At 36.0% G+C, this 26170-nt stretch overlaps 4 protein-coding genes across 4 annotated transcripts; 1 reads left to right on the top strand and 3 right to left on the bottom strand.

The window, feature by feature from the left end:
* Positions 1-660: 660 nt before the first annotated feature.
* LOC116297204 (nematocyst expressed protein 6) lies at positions 661-3654 on the bottom strand. Its single transcript, XM_031705383.2, has 9 exons — positions 3622-3654; positions 3432-3496; positions 3115-3285; positions 2776-2890; positions 2626-2694; positions 2140-2258; positions 1647-1865; positions 1083-1145; positions 661-859 (listed from the first exon to the last, which is right to left on the bottom strand). Exons 2-9 carry the CDS (start codon positions 3484-3486, stop codon positions 807-809), a joined length of 864 nt encoding a protein of 287 aa, XP_031561243.2. The 5' UTR covers positions 3487-3496; positions 3622-3654; the 3' UTR covers positions 661-806.
* A 1477-nt stretch (positions 3655-5131) lies between these two features.
* LOC116297221 (uncharacterized) lies at positions 5132-6182 on the bottom strand. Its single transcript, XM_031705406.2, has 3 exons — positions 6091-6182; positions 5908-5983; positions 5132-5537 (listed from the first exon to the last, which is right to left on the bottom strand). The coding sequence occupies exons 2-3, from the start codon at positions 5954-5956 to the stop codon at positions 5281-5283; spliced, it is 306 nt and encodes a 101-aa protein (XP_031561266.2). The 5' UTR covers positions 5957-5983; positions 6091-6182; the 3' UTR covers positions 5132-5280.
* Positions 6183-6658: 476 nt separating this feature from the next.
* On the bottom strand, positions 6659-10038 carry LOC148912187 (uncharacterized). The gene is made up of 2 exons (XM_089027874.1): positions 9922-10038; positions 6659-8438 (listed from the first exon to the last, which is right to left on the bottom strand). Exon 2 carries the CDS (start codon positions 8399-8401, stop codon positions 7220-7222), a length of 1182 nt encoding a protein of 393 aa, XP_088884000.1. The 5' UTR covers positions 8402-8438; positions 9922-10038; the 3' UTR covers positions 6659-7219.
* Positions 10039-10448: 410 nt separating this feature from the next.
* On the top strand, positions 10449-24915 carry LOC148912186 (DNA-directed RNA polymerase II subunit RPB2). The gene is made up of 22 exons (XM_089028255.1): positions 10449-10631; positions 10741-10967; positions 11254-11366; positions 11640-12183; positions 12498-12694; positions 12868-12987; positions 13255-13318; positions 13618-14024; positions 14426-14537; positions 15082-15236; positions 15748-15946; positions 16430-16598; positions 17287-17383; positions 17639-17733; positions 18464-18585; positions 19040-19120; positions 19668-19715; positions 20172-20261; positions 22432-22539; positions 23290-23403; positions 23768-23928; positions 24396-24915. Exons 1-22 carry the CDS (start codon positions 10604-10606, stop codon positions 24691-24693), a joined length of 3549 nt encoding a protein of 1182 aa, XP_088884381.1. The 5' UTR covers positions 10449-10603; the 3' UTR covers positions 24694-24915.
* The last annotated feature ends 1255 nt before the right edge of the window (positions 24916-26170 follow it).

Below are 26170 nucleotides of genomic sequence, written 5' to 3'. Positions count from 1 at the left end.
TAACAACGGCATGGCTTTTTGGTTACAAAAATAACGGTCAACACTGACCGGTTAGACGACGAACAAAACATGATTTTAAAAAACCACCTATACTTTTAATACTTTTGTAGTATAAACTTAGCAAGTTTTTCCATGTTCTTTAAATACATTTAGAGTGAAGCCGTTAAACCCGTGAAATAGCTATTATATTAATACGCCATAATAGACCCGCCGGTTTCCAATAATCGTTTTATCGTACGTGGGGATGAATAGTGCAGTTTTTGCATGACTGTGAAAAGTTCGCGGCACGAACACGGTCGTGACACAGCAAGGGATACGCCAGACCAATCACATTACACGAGAATTTACTCTTCATCCAATCAAATACCCGGAACATGGCATGAACACGGCGCGGACACACTCACGTCAAGATCACGGCACTTTTAGACCAATCATATTGCGCGTGAAAAAAATCAGCCAATTAAAATTCTAGTCAGTCGTACGAAAACTGCACTATTATATATACGCGTGTTTATGTTTCGTTGGTATATCAGTTTTTTAAGGGTTTCGTTCGTTGATAGTTTTGCTATACTTTTATAGTCAGCTTATTTTTTATTGGTCACTTTAGTTGTTTCGCTTTATTACCCTTCACTCTCATATTACGAAGGAAACTACAAAATATTTTCTTGATTATCATGTTTATTAGAGCCAGCCTTGACTGTATGAAACTCATTTGAACATATAACCATAGATATCATTAGTGAGTATAACATTATGCATGCTTCAATCTTTTATAGTCAGTGTTAGTTGCCTCATAGAGCCATACTTTATTCTTCTACTTCGCCTGGTTTTGGTCCATTAGGGTTTGGCGTTGGTTTGACTGTAAATAATAATAATAAAAAATTAGAGTATTTAAGGACCAATATCTTCTTATGATGGCACATGCACAAGGCAAGTCAATCCCACCCTTGGCAAAAAAACCACTGATTCTTAAGACACCGTGTCATCCATAGTTTCACAAGTGCTGTACATAATTTCGTTGCTTTTAGTTGCTCAATTTACTGGGGGTGGGGAGGGGGATGATTAATCAAAGACTTTCTTACCTCCATCATCATCCTCGTCCTCCTCGTCATCTTCGACTGGTTTGAGATGACTGTCTCCCTGGGCTGTTAAGATAAATAAAAGTAAAAGGGAAATAAGAAAAATATATAGTAACAGCTTTCCATACAATATGTACAGTGTACGATAGATGGCTAGTTATGAATTAAAGCTCGTGAAATGTGTTTCGGGGCACAGACAATTCCTCCTTTATGAAATGAAATCTCTTATCATTCAGAACCATTTCACTGTACCTACATACCCTACAACATTTCTGACGTGAAACCCCTCCTTGTTTATTATCAAATCACTGTTATAAATCTCGCATTCTGATTGGTTGGGAGCGCCGTGCTTTATGACAGCACACAGCACGCACGCGCCCTTTGCATTTTATAAAAGAAATAAAAAATTTGCTTGGTGTGCTGTGTGGAGTTATAAAGCACTTGGGAATTGGCAGAACACTCGAGAAGTGTCGAGTCTCTTAACACTTCTCTTTGTTTTGCCAATCCCCGCGGCTCCATAACTGCGCACAGCACGCGCGCGTTTTCTATTTCTTCATTATTTTTTACCGTCACATTTGTACATGTCGTTCGTCTGTGCAATGTCTCCTTCGCTCAGACCATCTCTCTGACCAATTTCAACATTTCCTCTGATTGGCTGCATGACCACCGCATTTACTTTGTTGTTGCCTTGGTAACGAGAGTAGTGCATGATGCTGCCATAGTCGTAGTCATGGCCCCGAGAATCTACGAAAAATCCATCGTCTTTTCTGAAATTTCTCTCGACTCCTACAATGCGGAAAAATATCATCATCATCATCATCAGTCATCATCTTCACTATCATCATTAACAACAACGACGACAACAACAAAAGTTTTATTGCACCATTAGGAGATAAGAAAAACAGGAAAACAGGATGAATGTTCAATGCCACCTAAAATAACTAAAGAGCTAATCGAGTGGTGACATGCTATTGTGCTGAATAACATTACTGTATCAAGGCTTAGTCTGCAAACAAGAGACAGTAGAGCTGGTGAGTATAAACGAGAGATTTTTTCTTACCTTTTCTGATGTTGTTAAAGTTGATTCGGACATGGTTATTGCGATCTGGTCGAGAATGTTCATGGAAGAATCCAATGGCATGACCCAATTCATGGATGGCTGATCCTCGAGAACATGGGCTGTGAAAAAGGGTAAAGATAACGTATTAAGATAGAATCTTATAACATAACGACATGATTGGCAGGTTGTTGTATCTCAGTAGAGCACATTTCGTCTAAGAATGTTTCCACGTTCAGTGTGCGTTGATGGAAGGTTATATCTTACGATGCGTTCGATTCAGCAGCTCTAACTACTGGGGCCATCATCTTCAAACTTTTTTTGAAACCTGAAACAGCTTCTAAGCTGATCAAGGTAAGGTTTTTGCGTGCAGTTATCGTGTCGCTATGAGCATGCTCTGCGATTCTTGACCCGTTATTTGAAGTTAACATTGTTGAAATGGTGGCAGAAGTGGGATCGGATTCGTGTCGCACCACGTAACCAACTTACTTTGCTGCACTTCCGAGGGAAACCTTCTGTCCTGCGTTTCCGGTGAAGCCAACTTGAGCTCGGCATTTTCTACAAAAAAATATTTCAGTTTTAAAACATTTCAACAAATTTTATACTCAGAAATTATTCATATGCTAGACAACTACGTACCCGTCATATTGGAATTTTATGTATGCATTCTCCTTATTTCTTCGTCTAAATTTCAGACAGGTTTGGCTACTCCAGTGATTCATGGCTTCCTGAGCGAGGTTACGTCCTGCGCGATCTGTATTTACGGGACACAAATAAGGACAACTGAGGATAATCGGTCAAAATATTTTAGGGCCGGATCAAAATCATGAAATTCTCTAGAATATCTTGCCAAAAACCTAATTGAAGAGACAATAATAATGATGACCAATCAGATAACATGATATTATAGCAAAAATGACCAATCAAATCATTATATTAGCAAACTGAAATTTTAGCGTAAAATTTTTAAAAACTTACCAAGACTTGGGCCAAAAGTGTAGAAAATGACTCCATTGGGCCAAAGATATCTGTCCTTCAAAGCAGCTCGTCTTACGCGACCATTTTGGCGCTGTTCAAAAATCTCTTTTTGTTCCTTTGTGAGTAACATGTCTCCATCGACTAGCCGTAGTCCATCCTCGATAGGCTTGGCTGAATAATATTACAGATAATATATATATACATAAGACTTAAAATCTTCATTTTCATACAGGTCGTCTGAGAAATAAAACACTTGTCTTTTATACCGTAGGAAATAAGCAGGGAGCCGGACTAACTCAGAAACAAGTTAAACTTACCTTCGATAAAGCAAAGAACAGCAGCAAGAACAACCAAAGGAATCAAAAACTTCATGATTAAATACCTTTTAAAAGAAAATCAGAAAAACTCGTTTTTTCAAATTGAAATGATAATATGAACAAAAAAGCGAGAAAACACACGGTATTTTTAAGTCACATTAAGAAAAACATTAGAGCTCAAACGACTCACCTGTTTGTGTGGATATTCCAGTAACAAGGTTGGACTATTTTTCACGGTTTTTATATGATAAGGTAAAAGTTCAGAGGTCAAAGAACGTTTGAGTTCAATAATTTAAACAACGCGTCTTTTAAAAACTGGAAATTGTGATTATTAATAACAACTGAAATTTTGAAGAAAAAACGTTTTGAAACTTTAATCTTAATCAGTTACTAATTGGGAACCATAATGAAAGTCGTTAAGTTAGGAATGATTATAAATCGTTCTTTCGCACCGACCGCGGCTACCCTCCCCCCAAAAAAAACACACACTCACAACGAAAAAACAAAAAACAAAAAAAACAGAGATGTTCGCTTAATAGAATGTTTGGTTGGTCGAAAATTTTTAAATTTCACCTCAGTTCTAAGCTCAGATAACAATACGCACAATAATAAGCTTCACTTTTGGGGGGGGGGGGGGGGGATTATATTTATTTTCGTTTATTCAGTGTTCAGCCTTTTTGATAGAATCGAGAAGAGGGTGGTTTATACTCAGTATCAGTGGGAGAGAATCGATTTAGAAATCGAAAAAATCAAAATTAAAAGTTTTTTAACAAAGTTTTTTTGAAAATTAGTGATTTTTTTACTCTGACTTTTGCTACCTGCTTGCACTGGTATAGATTCAGAACAAGTTCAAGGAGGGTGGCTGTTACCTCATAAAGCATGGCTTCCTCTGTAGATTGTACCTTATTCTTTATTCTTATTATTTTCAAACTCCAAAGGGAGGTTGATGCACCCAACCCCTCCTGGATCCGCCCTTGTTTTGGCATTTAATATTTTTATCTTTACATGCAATAGTTTACCAAGTTTTTTGACCTTATGTATCGATTTAATGGTCGAAGAGTCGATCTTCCCATTCAAGTCAAAAACCGTTCAACCAGTTAGGTACTGCCTGATTACTGCACACGTAATTTTTCTGATTGACAAGTTTTTCATAAAGGAATGCAAAATGCATAACTAAATCTTTAAATAATGATTTAAGCACATGTCGTAGGTCAAAGTTTCGAACTATGAATGATGTTTTGTCCACCATAAATTAATAAACTCTTTACTCTTCGATAATGAACTAATTAGGGTGATTTTTAAAACATTATTTAAAAAAAGTTTTTCGAAAAGAAAAACGTTTTCCCACGAACGAAACTATATTTGTCTTACGATGTTGAATGAACAAAACTCAAAAACCTTCTTCTGTGTTATTTAGGATTCACTAAAAAATATGTACTTTTCTCTAAAACAGCTAAAACTTGTAGATAAATTGGATTACCGTGAAAAGCTTTGTGAAACTGACGTTTCGGACATTAGTCCTTCGTCGGTGTAAATGGAAAGAAAAGATGAGAAGGGGTGAATAAATACTAAGGTGGGAAATAAAGTGACCAATGAAAAATAAGCGTATGAAAAAACAAAAGGAAACAAATAATTTCCTCCTTCATGTTCAAATAATAATATGTTTTCAAAGTAAACTAGTAACACAATGCAACAGGCAATTTTGAAGTTTGAATTCAGTTTATTTCCACTTTAACTTTAACAATTTAACATTCCACTTATGAAGGAAAGTACTGGTATACAAGCTAGCTCGCCCTAATCTTGATCTACTGTGTTTCAGAAAACTTTAAGACTATACTCAGGATTGATTCTAAACCTCGATTTCGCCTGGTTTGGCTCCTGTAGGAGGTTTAGTGGGAATTGGCTCAGCACTGGCAGCTGCATCAGCTTCAGCCTCGTCATCATGGAGAGGTTTAGTCTGACCTGTTCCTACTCCACCCTCAACACGGTCATTGATTTCGTTTTCTTCATCCTCTTGTGGTTTTTCTCCTTCTACTCTCCTGCTATCTTCCAATGGCTCCTTTTTCTTCTCTTTTTTGGCGTGTTTGCTTGTTGATTTAGAAACCACTAAAATAACATTAAAAAAGCACTAAGTTTTAGGATCAGTTTTTGTGATTCGAGAAAACGATGCTAAACAAAAATTGAGGAGGAAACTGGTTTGATTTAAAACAGAAGCTGTTTGAACAGAAAGATGGAAATAAGAAAGAATTAAAAATCATTAGGATAAGCAAATAATTAAAAAGAAAACGAAATAGAAAAAGACAAGTCATGGGCGATATGATATAGATGATATTTATGATCATATAGCGCTCTCTCCTATATCGATATGCTCAAAGGTGCTTTAAAATGAGTTGTGAACGAGAGGCGGGTAGTATGAGGTGTAGGCACTGAGGTATACTGAGACATAATATAGGCCAGTTTTTTCCGGCTCACTTACCTAAAACTACAAGACAAAGAAAAACAACGAAGGCAAGTTTTCCATTCATTTTGAGGTAATAAACTGTTTCAAGGAACTAAAAGAAAAATAAAACGAAAGTAAAAAACTATAAATGCAATTAACTTGTCCTTCCGAATATATATTTGGAATTTACCATAACGAAACTTTTAGCTGATACCCTACCTTTGGTTCTGCTGTGTTCTCTGAGGTCTCTGATAAACTGTCTTATGACAAAACAACAATGATTTAAATCAATTCATCGTAGTCATACTGCGCATGCGTAAGTTCTAAGTCGACCAACTGCGCATGACAGGTGCACCTAGAAGCTGACCCTTACAGCTAGAACAAGTTTTTCTTGCTTTATTATTTATTTCAACGTTATGCAAATATTACCTGCTTACTGACCAGACTTTTGCTATTTTTTTCGAATGAAGCAATGTTTTTTGAGCTGAAATATATGCCGGCATGACAGTGAGATGGCTTTTTTATAATCATAGTTCATTAACATCTTGTCCAATCGCAAAATAAATGATGAAAACAAGAATTTGATTATCTGAATTTAAAGGAAGACGCCATCCAGAACCCAAACTGTGCTTAAGACAGTGAACGATGACTCGTGGAAAGAGAAGAGAATTTCTTATTAAACCAAGACAAACTCTGGCGTTTTTAAAAAAGTCGATACTTTGATTGTGTAACCAAAAGGAAAAGAATTGATTCCTAGTCAAAGTCTGAGGAAAATGATTAGTGACAAAACCATTACTTTATTCATCTTTCTTTCAAACACACTTAAATATATAGATATATACTTTCAATGCTTTCTAAAATGTTCAATTCTAGATTTCATTCTTAAACTTCTAAGGCGTTACCGCGTTGAAACATATTTGAGAATTTACTCGTAACTTCAGTAACTTTGACTTTTACTGAAACCATTTCTGAAGATCAGAAATGGCGTGAAAAAGCTTAATAAAAGTTAATTATAGGATATTTTTACTTTTTTTTTTTTTTTTTTTACAACTTTAAGATTACAAAATTATAGTGAAACTAAGTTCTTATTGGCGTAATTTTTCATAAATATTTCAAAAAAAAGACAGATAATGAAAATCAATTCTAAAATTAAAAAAATTCTTTCAAATTTATTCCAAAAAAGCAAAGCAAAGCTACTATATAGAGTTTTTATATATAATCATTGCCGAGTAGTCCGAAAGTTACTTATTGTTGCAATCCTTTCTCCCTTTCATCCTTTTCCTTTTTCCCGCAAATATAAATTCATAAGTATAAAGTTGAATTACTAAACAAAATATAAAGCTACATTTCAAAGAGGATCCGAGAGAATATTCCCGCTGTTGGAATACTTTGGATTATAAGCGAGGGTTTTTCTGAAATACAAAGGCACCACTGCATTGTCTCTACTGTCTTTAGGATAAGCGCCTTCGGATTTTTTCTTCAAACCAAGTTCTTCAACATCGAAGTTAAAAACTACTTGTTCTTCTTGTTTCTTTGGCTTGTAATACTCTATTCCTTGGTTGACTGGAGTTTCGAATCTTCTTTCAACTTCCATTGACTCTCCTCTTTGCTTCCCGGTTCTACTCGTTGGCAGTTTTTGAAGGTTCACATCGACATAGGCATTCCCTTTTCTCTTCTGTACTTGTAGTTCACGAATAGGAGTGCTTGAAGGCAAGGTATATCCGTTTGGAATTCTCGGAGATTTGCTCGGAGACATAGACCTAAGTGGAAAAGGTTCCAGTAAGATTTGCTGCTTGGATGGACTTCTTACGCTAGAGGGTTGTTCTGTGGTAGGTTTTAATGGGGGCCGGGTTCTTACTCGGTTTGGCTTCTTCATGTAATCTTCTTGCCTCGATAAATCTTCTCTTCGAACGACAACCATCTCATTATTTGTTATAGGCCTGCTGGGACTTGCAGAAGGATAATAATACTTCATCCCAGAGACTGTAGGATAAATCAACTGCAGATACATCCTCTGATTCATCTTGAGCTGTTTATCGGGTTCCGCGCCTTTGCCGTAAATTATCGGAGGGTCAAATAATCCAAGATATAAATCCTGTTTTGTTTTGATTTGCTTATGGGGATGAATATCTCCATTATGGGTTCGTCTTTGAATATCTTTTGCCTGTTTACCAGTCAGGAATTCAGGATTCTTCACCAGAAAATGCCTGACTTCTCGCATGGATCTCGGCTGGGATCCTAACGTGCTTGACGATGCTGTAATATTCCTCTGTGAAGCAAGTGTTCTACGAGGAATAGTTCCATTCATTTGAGGATACGAACCCTGATGACTGGACATAGATGTTTTATTTCTAGACCGCGTAGTACCACCATCTGGCGGCCTCAACGTGAACTCTCTTGCATCTGCGTGGGCTAATGGTGAGGTTGGTCTGAAGCTCGAAACTGTAGCGAGTGAGTCGATCTCACTGGCTTCGTCGTCATTCTTTTCTGGTGTTGCGTACTTCTTTGCGATGCTTGCTGAATGCCCCATATCTTTGACTTCACAGATTCAGCTCTTTCTTTTCATTCTGCAGGAAAAGTACGTAAAGAAATAATAAATAAAGGAATAAAGTGTGTTTGGTAAAGATACTGTTAGATAAGCACAATATAAATACATTTGAAAAAGAAATATCTGTGCACTTAAGAAGCCTAATGTAAGAAAAAAGTTCATGAAAAAAATCCATCGATTAAGCATATTGTTACTCTGACAGCTACTGTTATTTAAAAATATTTTAGTTTCTTTGGAAAATATTATTTAATGATGAAAATACTAATCGCTATAAAAAATTGTTTGTACGACACTTCAAAGTTTTAAATAGAGAGAAATTCATAAATGTGCTTATCAATAAAATCTTATGGCCCCATTTGCAAGCAACTTAAGCAGGAAAAATACAAAAAACTTCAGAATATAATTCTAAGACTTGCAAAAAATGTACGAAAACATTTGCCTCTTTTTGGCACATTCCTGTGTTTCCAAAGAGCATTGGTTTGTTGTGAGTTAAAACAACTTGGTTTTTGTTGACTCAAGAAAAAGGACTCGACACCGTTATCGCTATATCGAGAATGAAGCACTTCTTCTCTATATGGAAAAATTTAAATCATCTGAAATCCGTGCTTGAATGGAATTACGACGAATCTAATCTTGACAAATCCGACAAACGTTTAGTCAAGTACTTTTCTTGTAATTTAAAAAATAAATTCAAAAGGAAACCTTCATAAAACAGCAGTTGCAAAAATACAACGACTGAGAAGATGAATTAGGAACTTTAAACAATAGTGAGGTTGTACAAAAGCAGAGAAAAGTTTAGAAATGCAAATTAAAAAAAGAACTCAAGAAAAAATCTCAAAAAAAATCCACAACCTTTGCAGCTTTAAGTATGTCGTCAGCATTGACAGCTACCAACTAATCAATGAATACTTGAGAAAATACTTATGATAAATGGTTTACTTCGTGTTATGTTAATGGTGTAACAACACACATTAGAGAACAGATAATGCATTACCACGAGTTCGCGATCGACAAACCACTGAACTTAAAATCTGTCAGGTAAAAAAAGCGAGCTCTACGAGACACTACGATTTATAGACTTTACAATTTAGTGCCCTGTAAAGGACAGATATATTACGGTAAATGTAAACTACAGCAATAAGATATTAAAATAATAAGAGTTTCTTTTGTTCTTAAGCGAAGTTATAAATTAACAAACGTCTTAAATCGTGCTCTTGAAGTCATGCTGACACGCGAAGAATCTCGTTATAAACGAAGATCATTTTAAAAGTCTCTAACTAAAACACACAAAAAACACAAAGATCTAGGTGACCTGAAGGTAAAATTGATTAAAATCTAAACATTCGAGAGAGTTTGAGGGTTTGATTTAACGTCGAAATGGTTTTTCGCTTACTCGTTTCCATCGTAACCCTGACTTCATTAAATCATTCTACTAAAACTTATTCCATGGAGGAATTTCATGATCGCTAGCTGACATACTTTTTAGATGAAAAAGTCTTTACCTTTAAGCAGTATGAGAGATTATGACAAGGGTAGATTGCTGTAAAGAAAAGCCATTTTTCTTATCGATTTCTGCTTTGTTGTGTTTGACTTCTTTGCGTCTTTTGTAATGAGATGGCATCACATGGTATTTACCCATAATGCTTTGTAAAGATCAAATTTCATTTATCTGTCTGTCTGCATGTTCAGCTTATAATTCGAACATCCGCTTTTCTTAATTTCTTCTCTTCCATTGTCGAACTTACAATATTCATAATACTTTCTTAAAACTTAATTCATATGGATATATAAAAGGTGTTTCGTAACTTTTATGCGCTTTAGCATGTTAAAAACATGCTAAAGCATGTTTATTATAATATACATTTTGAAAAAAACAGAAATCATTATTAGCTACAATAATCATAAGGATCGGTTCTATATCTTCAATTATTGGCCTATTTTTTGAAATAAAGCTCTTGAATAAATTTTCTAACATGAAAAAAGGAATGGGCTCCCTGGGGTAAAGCCTAAAATAAATTCAGAGGAGAGTCTGAGTCTAGCTTGGCTCAGCAGTAATGGCTGACCGAGCGAGGAAGAACTAGAGAGTGTGGCAAAAAATCCTTTTCCATCGACCGATATCTTATACTTTTAAGGCTTAAAACACAAAATTATTGCTTCTTAATCTCATCTAGCTTTGCTTGCACTATGAGTGGTATTTACGACCACGATGATGGTAAGTTTTAAGCACCTGAAAGTTAGAAGAGTTCGTTGTTTTGTTTTCTAGCTGTCAGCCTGTATAATATGCTAGTAAAACTTATGTAATGGCGGTCGGATTGATTTAGATGCAGGTTATGGAGAGGATGAAGGTGAAGATATCACGCCAGATTTGTGGCAGGAAGCATGCTGGATTGTCATTAGTTCGTACTTCGATGAAAAGGGTCTTGTCAGACAACAACTGGATTCGTTCGATGAGTTTATTCAGATGTCAGTGCAAAGAATTGTGGAAGATTCACCAGAGATTGAGTTACAGGCTGAATCACAGCACATGACTGCAGAGACTGAGACTCCTGTAAGATATAATTCACAATATTTTCCAAACTTTCACGACCAGATTATTATTTGTTATTATTATTAGCAGTGTTTTTAACTCTTTCACTCATTTCCTTCGTAGTCATCATCACCAATGTCATGATTGTCATCATCACTAACATAACTTAATTGCATTACTGAGTCCTCTGTATGCACCTATACAAGAAATAGATAATGACGATGATGAGAACTTTATTAATATGCTATTTATATGCCCATAGTTTATTCCTATTACTCTAACACTGTATTTTTCCTAACCATACAAGGCCAAATATGTCCTTAAGTTTGAGCAAATCTACTTGTCTAAACCAACCCACTGGGAAAAGGATGGAGCTCCAAGCCCTATGATGCCCAATGAAGCCAGACTACGAAACTTAACGTAAGATGATGAATTATCTTCTCACTTCTATAGCTGAACAGAATTTGAATAGGGTTTTTGACAAAAATTTTGTGCCCAAGTTGAGGTGGTTTTGTGCATCATAATATTCCTCTAGGATTTTTCAATGTGGGAAACAAATTTTCTGCACAAGTTAAGGGGGTGTCTTGGGTGACAATATTTTGTCAGCACAAACGTTTTGATTTTTCATGCATGCCTATTGTATCAAAGTCTCTGTTGAGTCTAATGTCTTTTTTTTTCTTTCTTTTCTTGCAGTTATTCAGCTCCCTTTTATGTTGACATTACGAAAACTCGAATAAAAGAAAACGAAGAACCACAGACAGTTACACACAGTAAAATGTTCATTGGAAAGATCCCAATCATGTTGAGATCAACATACTGTCTCCTCAGTAATCTCAATGATCGTGACTTAACAGAACTCAATGAATGCCCGTTAGATCCTGGAGGATACTTCATCATTAATGGCTCCGAAAAAGTCCTTATTGCGCAGGAGAAAATGGCTACCAATACAGTATATGTATTCTCAAAGAAAGATTCCAAATATTCTTATACTGCAGAGATTCGATCTTGTCTAGAGCATTCATCTCGTCCAACTAGCTCTATGTGGGTGTCAATGTTGGCTAAAGGAAGTCAAGGTGGACGGCGAAGTGCTATTGGTCAGAGGATTGTTGGATCTCTGCCCTACATCAGACAGGAGATTCCTATCATGATTATTTTCAGAGCTCTGGGGTTTGTTGCTGATCGTGATATTTTGGAGCATATTATTTATGACTTTGATGATCAAGAGATGATGGAAATGGTGAGTTTTGTTTTAAAATTGAATTATTTATTTTTTAGACTTGAGTATTTTATTGTTACTCAAAGGAAGAAGATAAAAAAAAAAACGTGAGTTGAGTGTTACCACCTCTTGATTGGATCAGACTGTTGTGGTGGAGGTTCTGGGTTTTAGCTTCGGCTGGAGGTATACTTGGGTTTCAAAAGATCTGAGAAAAATGCTGCATTTGCACTAAAAATATCTGCAAATGGTAATAACTTTGCAGTGGCCCAGATGACCACTCTCATAGTTGTAAAATTTATTGTAGTTCATGCTTACCAAAAAAATCATTTTTAAAGGTAAAACCATCCCTAGATGAAGCCTTTGTCATCCAAGAACAAAATGTTGCCTTGAACTTCATTGGTTCTCGTGGTGCACGACCTGGAGTAACCAAAGAGAAGCGTATTAAATATGCAAAGGAAATTCTACAGAAGGAAATGTTGCCCCATGTTGGTGTCAGCGATTTCTGTGAGACCAAAAAGGCATACTTCTTAGGGTAAGTGATACTGTACTATCCATGTTGAGGTCATATTTTGATATTAATGTGGCAACATAACTCTATAGATCTTTTTGGTTTTGGCTTCATTTTCCCCCATTTCGAACAACATGAAAATGTGGAAATGAGAAATTGCTGTTTCTAAAGTCCTTGGTTTCTTGGTATTTTTTCAGGTACATGGTTCACAGACTGTTATTGGCAGCTTTAGGAAGACGAGAACTTGATGATCGTGATCACTATGGCAACAAGAGATTAGATCTGGCTGGACCACTGCTTGCTTTCTTGTTTAGAGGGTAAATTGAATGCTAATTTTTTAATTATTCGTAAAATGTGAGTGAAATTTTGTATTTAGCGAGTAAGAAAACATTTAATTAGCTAAGTTTTGTGAGTATGACCACAGTTTAGAAATTGTAAGACTGAAAAAGTTAGAGCCTGCATCAAGAGTGATGTTTGTCATTTGCTGCGATTGGTCGCTAGTGACTTTGATATCTTCACTAGTGAGAACAAATCTTACTGAGAACCAGGATGACAGTCGTAACTATTTGTCTTGTATGTTGCAGGTTATTCAGAAACCTCATGAAAGAAGTGCGTATGTATGCACAAAAATTTATTGACAGAGGCAAGGTAAAAATGTTTTACTCTTTAAAGAGTGATTTATTTGTATTTTGACCATGTGTTATATTCACTAGTGTGAAATGTGATAAATCAAACTAAATAGAGTTTTGCAGGGCTAAAAGTGGTTGCTCAAAAGCTGGACACGATGGCTGGCTTCATTGAACCAATCAATGTGACTGGTCAAAAAGGCCAGCTTGAGGCATTTGGCTGGGCATTGCTCGTTCATTGACCAGACATTATTTTTAGCCCACTAAAACCTATTTAGAGTGAATACTATTTTTTAATGGCATATTCTCGTCTTTTCCTAGGATTTTAATATTGAACTTGCGCTGAAGCCAAAAGTAATAACAGATGGTCTTCGTTACTCCCTTGCTACGGGTAATTGGGGAGACCAGAAGAAAGCCCACTCTTCACGTGCTGGAGTATCTCAAGTATTGAACAGGCTAACATTTGCATCAACACTCTCACATTTACGACGTCTCAATTCTCCAATTGGGAGAGAGGGGAAATTGGCCAAGCCACGTCAGTTACATAATACACATTGGGGTATGATCTGCCCTGCCGAGACTCCTGAAGGTCATGCCGTAGGGCTCGTAAAAAATTTGGCTCTTATGGCTTACATCTCTGTGGGCTCCCAGCCAAGTCCAATCTTAGAATTCATGGAAGAATGGACCATGGAGAACTTGGAAGAAATCACTCCTTCTGCTATTAACAAGTAAGAACACGAGACTCTACCAGAAAGGCCGACTAGAAATGGTTGACTTTTGTTTAGTTAGACATTTTACAGCATGACGCCCAGTAGTATGATCACAGATAATGTATTTGCATACTTTTGTTTCAATCATTTTTGAGCATTGTGCTGAAACATTACCTTCTGACTTGTTCTTGTGCTATTTATCCCTTAAACCTTGAGCAGTTTTGGTATGAGTGGAAAATGCATGTTATGACATCCTGTAACACCAAAATGGGTATGGTTCACCGTGGCTTCAGTATTACCAAAAAATTAAAAAATATAATTTTTCCTACTCATTTGAAAACTGTTCTGTTCTGCTTTTCTGCTGAGCATGTACCTCTTCCTTGAGATGAAAAACCTATATTTTTCTCACTGTTCCTCAGTGCTACCAAGATCTTCGTGAATGGATGTTGGGTTGGTATCCATAGAGATCCTGACCAACTCATGAGTACACTCAGGAAACTGAGACGTCGTATGGACATCATTGTGTCTGAGGTAAATACATTGTACTAAAGTTGTACAAAACTGAAGAAATATTTCGTCCAAGAAATATTAGTATTCCTTATGTGGTGGAATTTAAAATAATTATTTTAAGTCAATAGACCTCTATAACTTGTTATATTTTCCCATTTTATATCATATGAATTCTCTTGAGAATTAGGTTCTTTACTTGAGTTGTATCATATTCATGTGTCTTTTCATGAGAAACTGTTTAAACAAAGAAGACATAATGATACTCTTGGGAATGACACAAGTTGTATCATATTCATGTGTCTTCTCATGAGAAACTGTTTAAACAAAGAAATGATACTCTTGGGAATGACACAAGTTGTATTAATTTTATTTATGTGTATCATGTGCAACCTATAAAAAAAGAAATTATATCCTAGGAAATGACATATGGTCTGAAATGGGGCAAGATAAAGAGGTCTTTTCCTGGCATATAACAAAATTCAAAAAAGAGCAAATTTTAAAAGTTTATAAGTTTGTTGTGAATGCTATAATTGTTGATTTTCCTATTGTTTTTCCCCATTTTCAGGTGTCTATGGTAAGAGATTTCAGAGAAAGAGAAATAAGAATCTATTCTGATGCAGGCCGCATCTGTCGCCCCTTGCTGATTGTGGAGAATCAAAAGCTATTATTAAAGAAGAATCATATTGATATGTTAAAAGAAAGAGAATACAATGACTACAGGTAATTCTATATGTTATCCTACAGTCCTTTCTAGTTTGATACTGTACCTTCTTAATCTGGAATAATGAAGATTAGTATAATTTTAAACTTGAATTTATAATTATAGAGTTTCGTGTAATGTCATTGGTCAAACTACCAGTGATTTTGAGACAATAATCACTGCTTGAGCGGGGATTTTTAGGTTCTCCAAAGTTTACCAGAGCAGAAGTAATACCAAACCATTTTATCATCTTGAATTTCATCTTTTCTCTGACATTCAAGTCTAAAATTACTGTATACTAAAACAATTATTCCTTTCAATATTCACTATATTTACCTCACTGCTTGAAGACTCTGACTTGGAAGATAATCTCTTCGCCTTTGGTGAATAATTGTTAAGTAGAGTAAGGGGGAAATGTACACGCCAAGCTTTTTAGGGGGGAATCCTCATACATTGTATATAAAGCGACTGCAGATGCATTTGATAATAAGATTCATTTGTAAATATTATTTTCCCATTTTCCTCCAATAGTTGGCAAGATCTAGTAGCAGGAGGTATCGTAGAGTACATTGATGTCAATGAGGAAGAAACTGTCATGGTTGCTATGACGCCAGATGAGCTGGTCGAGAAAGGCCAAGCATATTGTTCTACATATACTCACTGTGAGATCCACCCATCGATGATTCTGGGTGTCTGCGCATCTATTATACCATTCCCTGATCATAACCAGGTATGGGTGCCCTATTAAGTGTAACTTTATTGTACAATTGACTTGTGTTTGACTGTTGATTGATTGACATAATTCCAGTCAGTTTTTCTTAGTACTTTTCTGTATAAACCTTCATAACTTAACATTCAAATCAAAAATATTTTACCATTCAACTATACACCTAAGTCCAAAATGGCACACGGCTGAGTGTGTTACATGAAAATGAGGCATCCAGGGCCAAATGCAAAGAAATAATATGGTGTCAATGCAAAGTATACACTTGTTCACTTGTCTTGTTCTGTCTTCCTTTTCTTCTTACATTCAGGATAGCGACAATTTAGCAGCATCAAATTATAAGAAAAATTTGTAAATTTGGTCCTGGATGCCTCGTTTTTAACCAGCCATGTGCCATTTTGGATTTAGGTGTATTCAATCCATATATCAATAGTGAAAGTATTGTATTAGGGGTGAGGTCTTTAATAATATAGGTTTTTTGTACTATAGTCACCTCGTAACACTTACCAGTCCGCTATGGGTAAACAAGCCATGGGTGTGTACATTACAAATTACCATGTACGTATGGACACGCTGGCACATGTGCTTTACTACCCTCAAAAACCACTTGTCACCACCCGATCCATGGAATACCTGAGGTTCAGAGAACTGCCAGCAGGTAAGATAAATAAAACTTCTTTTTCTTAGATGTTAGATGAGTAATTAGCCATTCCGAGGTTGAGGGAAAAGCTGGGTTGAATTGGGACTGTAATGCAGCGTGGGACTGTTTTAGGGGACATATATTCAAGATGCTGTCCAGGGCTCGAAATAGCGGCCTACCAATGGCCAAAAGACAGGCCAAATTTCAGGTTTTGTATACAAAAATAATGATGCACTGCCAAATGAATGATAAAATGACATACAAAATTTACTGGAATGACCTCCTTTTACCTTGATCCTTTACAATGGCAGACTGGAAAAAATTTCTATTTTAAGCCCTGCCGTCTATTTCGTCCCCTAAGACAGTCCCACAATACACTGCAATGTCAACTCAACCCAGCTTTTTCCTCAACCTAAGAATGGGTAATTACCTCTGACTAATATTTTATTTGACTACAGGGTGGATTTCATAGGTCAAAGTGACCCAGCACCCATCTTTTCTTAAGGAATTCTTTTCTAAAGAACACTGTCTTTGCTTTACTTAAATCATCTTGTATATGAATTTTGTCAAAACTGTGGTAACCTTTTCTGAATTTCTCAGATCTGCAGGAGGTGCCCAGTAAGAATGGCAGGGTTCTAAGTTTGAGAGTAAAAACCTTTACTTTATGCTATGTTAAAAATTGATTTTTGCTGTTGTTTTTTTTTAGGAATCAATGCTATTGTAGCTATTGCATCCTACACTGGTTATAATCAAGAAGATTCTGTCATCATGAATGCTTCAGCCATTGATCGAGGCCTCTACAGGTAAGAAATGAAAACAAAATAGAATAGAACAAATGCCATTTCCTCTAAAACAATTAAAAAGTCAGTACTTTAATATATATTAGAGTGCTCAGCTTTCAAAAACCAATGCTACTGGAAATTTTTACAGCATATGGTGTAGCCAAATAACATGAATAAGCTTCCAGTTTCATGAGTTATCTGGGCCTGGGAGCCTTGAAATGTGCTCTAAATGTCAATAAATCTTGTAGTCTTTTTAAAAAAAATTATGTTTTATAGGTCTGTTTTCTACCGATCATATCGTGATCAAGAATCAAAAAAAGGTCTTGATCAAGAGGAAACATTTGAGAAACCTACAAGAGACCAAGTATCAGGTTAGTGGAACAAACATAAAAAATGTTTCATATGATGGCAAGTTTGGGTAAGGGGGGATCAAGCCCACTGCCACAGCAATAAGAGACTGAAGAAATAGAAACACATGCATGTGCTGAGTGCAGTTGTGAAGAGGCATGATGCATACTTTGCACAGCACAGCAAGTTTTTTTTCTTTCACAAAATACAAATTAGAGTAGCTCTATTCAAGACACGGATGAAAAAATAGAAAGTGTTCAAGCATGCTGGCATTCTCTCAGTTATTTATTATTATTTATTTATTATTTATTTAAACATATTACTCAATACATTAACTGAAAAAGCAAAATAATTGCTTATTTAGGGGGTCTATGTAAAACTTTTGCACAATAACCAACGAAAGGTGTGAAAATAGAAAAAGAAAAGCACAAAAGTACAAAGTTATTTTTAGTTATTTTATAATGCAAATAATGGGACATTTGCATGATGGTGTCATTTGACTCCCACTACCAAGATGCTTCACAAATTTTCTTTCTTATTTAAATTTGTATTCCCTCATAAGAATAGTAAGACAGTTGGTGCTAATTAACTGAACAAAAGAAAGTGTACAAGGGAGTCTGGTAGTAGAGGTCATTAACGCCATCATGCAAACGTTCTATTATCATTGCCGATTAAAGACTTTGTGCTTGTTGTTCAGAGGATTAGTAACCAGTTGTGTTATAACTATTGTATATTATATTGATTCTATTTCAGGGATGAGAAATGCTGTCTATGACAAGCTGGATGAAGATGGTCTCATTGCTCCCGGTATACGTGTCAGTGGTGACGATGTCATTGTTGGGAAGACCAGTACCCTCCCTGATAATGATGACGAGGTAATACAAAACAATATTAAAGCCAACTATTAACATAATAATGGTAATAAAGTGCGTACCATATATCCATTAAAAACTTTGTAAAAAATTGCACAAATTTGCTAAAATTAATAAGTACAGTAGACCTCAGTAGACCTTAGACCTATTAACCTTTGTTCTAATTTGTCAATTTTGTTAGTTAACTTTTTTACCGATATATGGTAAGCACTCTAATGGAAACTTCTTATATAGCACTTTTTACAGTCTCTTCAATGCGCTTTAAATTTATGACTAGTGGAGGACTTTACGCACTTCATATAAGGTGCTATTAGAAGCAGTACAGCTTACAATCATCAGTGAATTGTTAGTATATTAGTGTTATGTCTTCAATTGGGATTCAATTGTCTTCAATTGGGCTGTAGTAGTTTGTAGTCACAAACATCAATACTGATTTTTTTAATTTTTTACCTGGTAGTTGGAAGGAACAGCAAGAAAGTATAGCAAGAAAGATGCAAGTACCTTCCTCAGACCAAGCGAAACTGGTATTGTGGACCAGGTAGGCAAGGCTCTATCTTAGTGCTATTCTTGATAAATTATAAATAAAAATCATATATATGGGAAGGAAATGTCATAGCAATATCATACAGGCCTAAAAATGATGGTCAGTCAATGGACAATAATGTATGGCCAAATGCCACTTAAATAAATCACTTTTTCATAGTGGGATACAAATTCAGTAAATGTATGTTGGTTTCCAATTTGTCCCACTGTCATTAAATATTCTATACATACAAATCTTGACTCGCATGTTGATTTTTACGGAGGGAGGAAGCTGGAAAACCTGGAAAATCTCAACTCACATATTTATATGATCCAGTCTGAGCTGGACTCAAACCCAAACCACAGCAGTGAGCGATAAATTATTATTTTACCCATGGCAAGTGATCTTGACTGGTCACGTATTGATTAGTTGAAGGTAACAACTTGCCATGTGATAGCCAATGAGTAGCTTTTATTTTTAGCGCCGATGATAGGTCAATCAAAAATGATTAAATGTTTCTTTCTCCAATCATTATCTAATCCACTCTTCACATTGATTTCAGGTGATGGTTACTATTAACCAAGAAGGTTATAAGTTCACTAAAATCAAGGTGAGCAAAAAACACTGTAGAACAAGATTCTGTGTAAAATAAACTCAATTCTGTGTAGGGGCATTCACCTTACTACTTCATGTAAGACTACATAAAATGGCTCTATTCCATAATAAAGTCTAAGGTTAGGGTTTTTTTGGGTTCGGGTTCGGGTTCCAGGATGTTATAATCGATAATTAATAAATTATAATTGAATAGTGCCATTTCACATAGTCTTACATAAAGTACTAACCGGCATTTTGCACCATTTGCAACAAGTTTCATGATTGGTTCCAAGAACAATACATAAGATTAAAATGACAATAGATTGGTCTTCATAACAACTAAACAAAACTTAACCTAACGAAATAGTAGCTTTACTATGAGGCAATCCAAATGCAGCTTACGAATGGCAAAGTTTTACTGTGTCTGTGCAAAGCTTTTGATATCGATCTAACTGAGAGCTTTACTCTCCAGGTCCGATCTGTACGAGTACCCCAGATTGGTGACAAGTTTGCTAGTCGGCATGGACAGAAGGGAACTTGTGGGATAACCTATCGACAGGAGGTATGTACCTGCACAATGAACAGAGTCCAACACCTAGAACAGTGGATAGTGCTATGCATTGTATAAATCCTTATTCAGTGGATAAATCCTTATCCAGTGGATAAATTTATTGGATAACCGCATCCTCTTATCCACTGGATAAGGATTTATCCGTCGGATAGCGCTATTCACCCTTCATAAAACTGGGCCCAAGGGGTATCTCAATTTGAGATGGTGAAAAATCATAACTTGTTGTTAATTATTGACAAACCTTTTCAATAAACAACTAGTTATTATCAAACCCTGAAACAATTGGTTCATTTTGATTGAGGGAGGAAAACCAAAGAACCCAGAGAAAAACCCTTGAATTAGGCTTAACCCTTTGACTCCTGGGGAAATAGTGCGCGGACTGCCCCCTGTCCCTGGACATTTTTCAAGAATGCATAACAAAAAATAATGCGTAAATTAAACCCTATGCGCAGTAAATACAGACAAAAGATATAGCTTCCAAATAAAGTTTATTCAAAAATGAGGTGAACAGAGGACCAAATGGTGCCAAATATTTTACCAAAAATATTTTAAAAAGTCCAAAATTAGAAGTTCAAAAATGCCAAACACAATTTTTTGACGAATGTCTTCCAACTGTCAATTTCATACGAGCACTAAACCAAAGCAAAAAACAGCTAAACATCGGGTCAAAATAATTCCAAATCACATCCAAATTGAAGGAACAACAGTAAATTATTTCGGTTTGGAGTTTTAATTCACAGGAGTGGAAAAAAAGAAAATAAAGACTAGAGAGATGAAAGCAGCTCAGCCGTCTTGGCGTATTCAGTCTATCATGCAAAGGCATATTTCGCACTGAAGGAATTCAAAGATGGTCTCATTTGGTCGTCCCTTGGGTGTTTTTTCTCCTCTTTTCTTCCACTGGACACATCCTTTTTTCCTCCCATTGATCTTCTCAATGAATTGCTTACCTGCATTATCCGAAGCGAAATGTTCTCTTATTGTTGTGAGACGAGTCAACGAAAAAAACAGCTAATGGCGGTTGCTTTGCAAGACTCGCTTAAACTTACCTGTCTTACCTTAGATCACCCATTGTCTGACTTCAAAAAAATAAAATAAAATAAAATAATTTCATATAGGGACCTCTATAAGGAACCAAAATGAATACCTATGCGAGTTTTACGAAAAGAACGCTGAAAATACTTCTCTCTAAAGCGCATAAACTACTTGGTGAATTTTGCAAGACGAAGCGTACACGGGAAGGCTGTCAAATTCTGTCGTTCGTAAAGGTTCGTTTCGGCGACATTCAGATCTAATAAATCATCTCCAACAAAGGATGAGAAAACTTCCATTTCTTGTGGTACGGCTGGCAAGGGAAAGTTTATTCTTAAGTCATTTCAAAGCCTGGAAATTGTAAGTCCGTTCGTCCATTCTTCTTCATCGGGGTCACCATCTTGTGAACTTGAATCCTCATCTTCTTCTTCGCTCTCTAAGTCCATAAAAATCCACATCTGAATCGCCTAAATGTTCTTTTATTCCTTCTGCTTCTTCTTCAAAACCACATAAGCTGCTTTCATCTCATGAATCTTTAAATTCTGCCTCTAAATTAAATTTGTTTTCAACACTATTTGCTATGTTATGGTCGTTTTTGTGTCTCCGCGCGAGCGCAAAAATATTTTGAATTCACACCTCGTGGATTTCCTAATTATAGTGAAAAAATATGCGTAAAACGTGCCATCTGATTGGTTAATTAATGACGTTTATTGTTATGGCGATAAAAACAAACGAAAAGCCCATGGGGGGGAGGGGGAATTTTTTTTCTGGCGCGTCCTTTTTTCGGGCAGTTTCGGGCGTCGTAGGAAATACGGACGGTTTTTGTTACAGGCGGTTTCAGGCGTCGTAGGAGTCAAAGGGTTAACATACTAATATTATCTACATGGGCTACTATACTTTTGGATTGTAGTAGATCTTTTTGGCTTGGGCAAATTGTTTCCCATTAGAGGCCATGTGTCATTCTCTAGAGTATTCTTCTTTGTTTAACGGTTATGGATACAACTCAAACAAAGAATCTTAGTCAAGAGAATGACATGTGGTCTGAAATGGGAAAAGTTCTATTGATAGCAATAAATGGATTTTGTAATGAATTTCTCTCACTTGTTGGTAATAGTATTATTGTCTTTTCCAGGACATGCCGTTCACGTGTGAAGGGTTAAGCCCCGATGTTATCATCAACCCACATGCTATTCCCAGTCGTATGACAATTGGTCACTTGATTGAGTGCCTGCAAGGAAAGGTTGGTTCTTGTCATAATAATATCTACCTGTCATCATTCTCTATTGTTGCCATGGTAATGAGTTGACATGGTAATGGTTTCTATGGTTACCATAACCATGTTGGTATAGAAACCACTCTTGTGGTTATTTACAAGTATAGCTAAATGGAAATAAATTGCAAACTTATTTTTGTTCTATATTTGAAATTTCAAATTCAATAAAAGACAAGCAAAAAGAGGCTTTGCACCATCACGTGACGGCAGCCATGTTAGATTGCAGGAACAATACAATCGTTTTCCATGAGAAAGAATTCCATTCCCAAGAGCAAAGGGATTTTATTGTTCTGCCTTCTTATGTGATGGTGCAAAGCTTCTTTAAGACCGATTTGGACGGTATGATTTTCGCCTACAACTATCGTATACAACACGCTCGCGCCTGTGGTAGGAGAGTTGTAGGCTTGATTTACACGCTACCACTCAAGTTGTAGGATGGCATGAGCGTGTTGTATACAATAGTTGTAGGCAAAAATCGTACCATCTAAACCGGCCTTTTGACAATTTCATCAAAACTTGTTGTACTTTCCCAATAGATGCCTTGCACTAAATCTCTACCTGGGGCTCAAAACAATAAAAAAAATTAACATCATAAAAAATTTCAATCTTCAAGGGAATCATTTTGACTTGACTCACAGATTGGGAATTACTATAAGGGGTGGTCTATATGTAAGCAGCAAATAATTTAAGTTGTTTCAATATTTCAAAACATTTCAGGTTTCTGCCAATAAGGGAGAGATTGGTGATGCCACTCCCTTTAATGATGCCGTGAATGTACAGAAAATCTCTCAACTTCTAAATGATTATGGCTACCACCTTCGAGGGAATGAGGTATGAGTATGCTAGTAATAATTAGTATTAGAAGGAAGCCATGATAGAGATTTGATCCTTGCTTTGTTGTAATATTGAAAGTTTGGACCTACAGTCATTAAGCTGTTTTTTCACCAATTTTTTAAATTTTTGTGTGTGAGTGGCATCCCCCAAATCCCACTGTCCCTCTTCCTGGTAAACACTGAACCGCCCAAAAGATGCTTATAGAGGACAATAACTTTGTAACCAAATTTTTTCCATCAAGTATAAATTGATTTTGAAGTGCATGTTGCTGATACTCAAGTTAACTTATTGTAGTATTACTCCAATAATAACTGGACTTCAAGATTACTCTAATATCGCACTTGTTCTCTGTTGGTTATAGGTTTTATACAGTGGATTTACTGGTCGCAAACTCAACACACAAGTGTTTCTTGGACCAACATACTATCAACGTCTCAAACATATGGTGGACGACAAGATCCATTCTAGAGCTCGTGGGCCACTTCAGATATTAACCAGGCAGCCTATGGAAGGCAGATCACGGTAAGATGTTCATGTCATTTCTTACAATCATTGTAATGGCAGTGTGAGTGTGTTGGATTAAACAGAATTTGTAGTTCCTGTTGGTTGAACTGGTAAAATAATTGTGTGTTTGATGTCGTTTTTCTGATTGATTTGTGCTGCACTATACTTATATTGATTACAATTCAATTACATTTCATTCTGCTGCACTATGCAATTCTGGACTATTTTGATAGTTCTAAAGAAAGCCTGCAATGCAATTAGACTTAACCTGTCTTGGTGCAATACTCTTCAATAACAGACCAACATCATTTCTTCTTTTTTTGTTTGCACATCGAAAGACAGATGATTATGGTTACGTCTCAAACAAAAAAATCCTATTCTCAAGAGAATAACACATGGTCTGAAACAGGCAAATTAAGTCTATTGAATGTTTCCACTCACGGTAATTATCATAATTGATTTGTTTTATATTATCCACTTTAAAGTGATGGTGGTCTTCGGTTTGGAGAGATGGAACGTGATTGTATGATCGCCCATGGAGCAGCCCAATTCCTAAATGAACGTCTCTTTGAGGTTTCTGACCCTTACAGCTGTCATGTATGTAACCTTTGTGGGCTCATTGCCATCGCCAACTTAAGGAATAACACCTTTGAGTGCCGAGGATGCAAAAACAAAACACAGATTTCAAGAATTCGTTTGCCGTATGCAGCCAAGTTGTTATTCCAAGAGCTAATGTCCATGAGTATAGCGCCAAGAATGATGGTTTGTGATCCAGTCAAGTGAGCTACTTTATTGCTAGAAGATCTAGAATAATTCGTATCAGTCACCATTAGACAGTTTCTTTACTGTCAGATCAAAGCATTCTTCCCTAAAACCAGTACATAGATTCAACCAGTGCTTTATTTATCAATTCTAACACACCTTCAAACATTTTCATCATTTTTGTGCAACCCACAATATATACTGTTAATCTTGTTTTAATAAATTGTGCAACAACAAAACAAACATGTATTCAATTTGTGATATTTTTCAAAAGTGGGTTAGCCTCAAAACTGATAAAAATTATGCTTGGTTTATAGGTGTTCCTAATAATCTTTCATTAATTCCCAATAATTTCAAATAGATATTGACTACTCACAAAACATTACCCCCCACGAAAGTCATTTTAGACCCATTTTGGCCGCAAAGCATGGACTATAGCCCATGGTTTTGCTCGATTTTGGGTGATTTTTCACTTTCCTCAAAAATTATCCCATGTTGAAAAAGGGTCAATTTTGGCCTAATTTAACCAAAACGTATGGACTATAGCCCATGGTTTTGCTCAATTTTGGGTGATTTTAGGTATTTTTTGACTTCCCTTCAAAATTCACTCTTTTTGGAAAAGGGTCTATTTTGGCCTATTTTGGCCAAAAAGCATGAACTGTAGCCCATGGTTTTGATGGATTTTGGGTGTTTTTAGGTATTTTTTGACTTCCCTTCAAAATTCACTCTTTTTGGAAAAGGGTCTATTTTGGGCAATTTTGGCAAAAAGGCATGGACTATAGCCAATGGTTTTGCTCGATTTTGGGTGTTTTTAGGTATTTTTTGACTTCCCTTCAAAATTCACTCTTTTTGGAAAAGGGTCTATTTTGGACTATTTTGAACAAAAAGCATGGACTATAGCCCATGGTTTTGATCACTTTTGGGTGTTTTTTTTCGATTGCCTTAAAAATTAACCCAATTTTGAAAAAGGGTCTATTTTGGCCCATTTTGGGCAAAAAGCATGGACTATAGCCCATGGTTTTGATCACTTTTGGGTGTTTTTTTACTTTCATCAAAAAATATCCCATGTTTTCGATATTTTTTACTTCCTTCCAAGAAGATCACAATTTGGAAAACGCTCATTTTTGGCCAAAAACCATCATTCCAATGAATTTTGGTTGTTTTTTTAACCTCATCAAAAATTATACCAGTTTGAAAATTGGTCATTTTGGGCCTATTTTGGCCAAAACGCATGGACTATAGCCCATGGTTCTGATGGATTTTTGGTGCTTTTAGGTATTTTTTTGACTTCCCTTCAAAATTCACTCTTTTGGAAAAGGGTCTATTATGGCCTATTTTGGTCAAAAGGCATGGACTATAGCCCATGGTTTTGCTCGATTTTGGGTGTTTTTTCACTTTCCTCAAAAATTATCCCATGTTGAAAAAGGGTCAATTTTGGCCTAATTTACCAAAAAGCATAGACTATAGCCTATGGTTTTGATCACTTTGGGTGTTTGTT

The sequence above is a fragment of the Actinia tenebrosa genome, unplaced genomic scaffold, assembly GCF_029948245.1.
Source record: "Actinia tenebrosa isolate PJP-AT-01 unplaced genomic scaffold, QUT_ActTen_1.0 PGA_scaffold12__29_contigs__length_12842862, whole genome shotgun sequence".
In the NCBI taxonomy this organism is placed as follows: Eukaryota; Metazoa; Cnidaria; class Anthozoa; order Actiniaria; family Actiniidae; genus Actinia; species Actinia tenebrosa.
The sequence above is the reverse complement of the archived record's forward strand: the minus strand, read 5'-3'. Positions and strand labels throughout refer to the sequence as shown.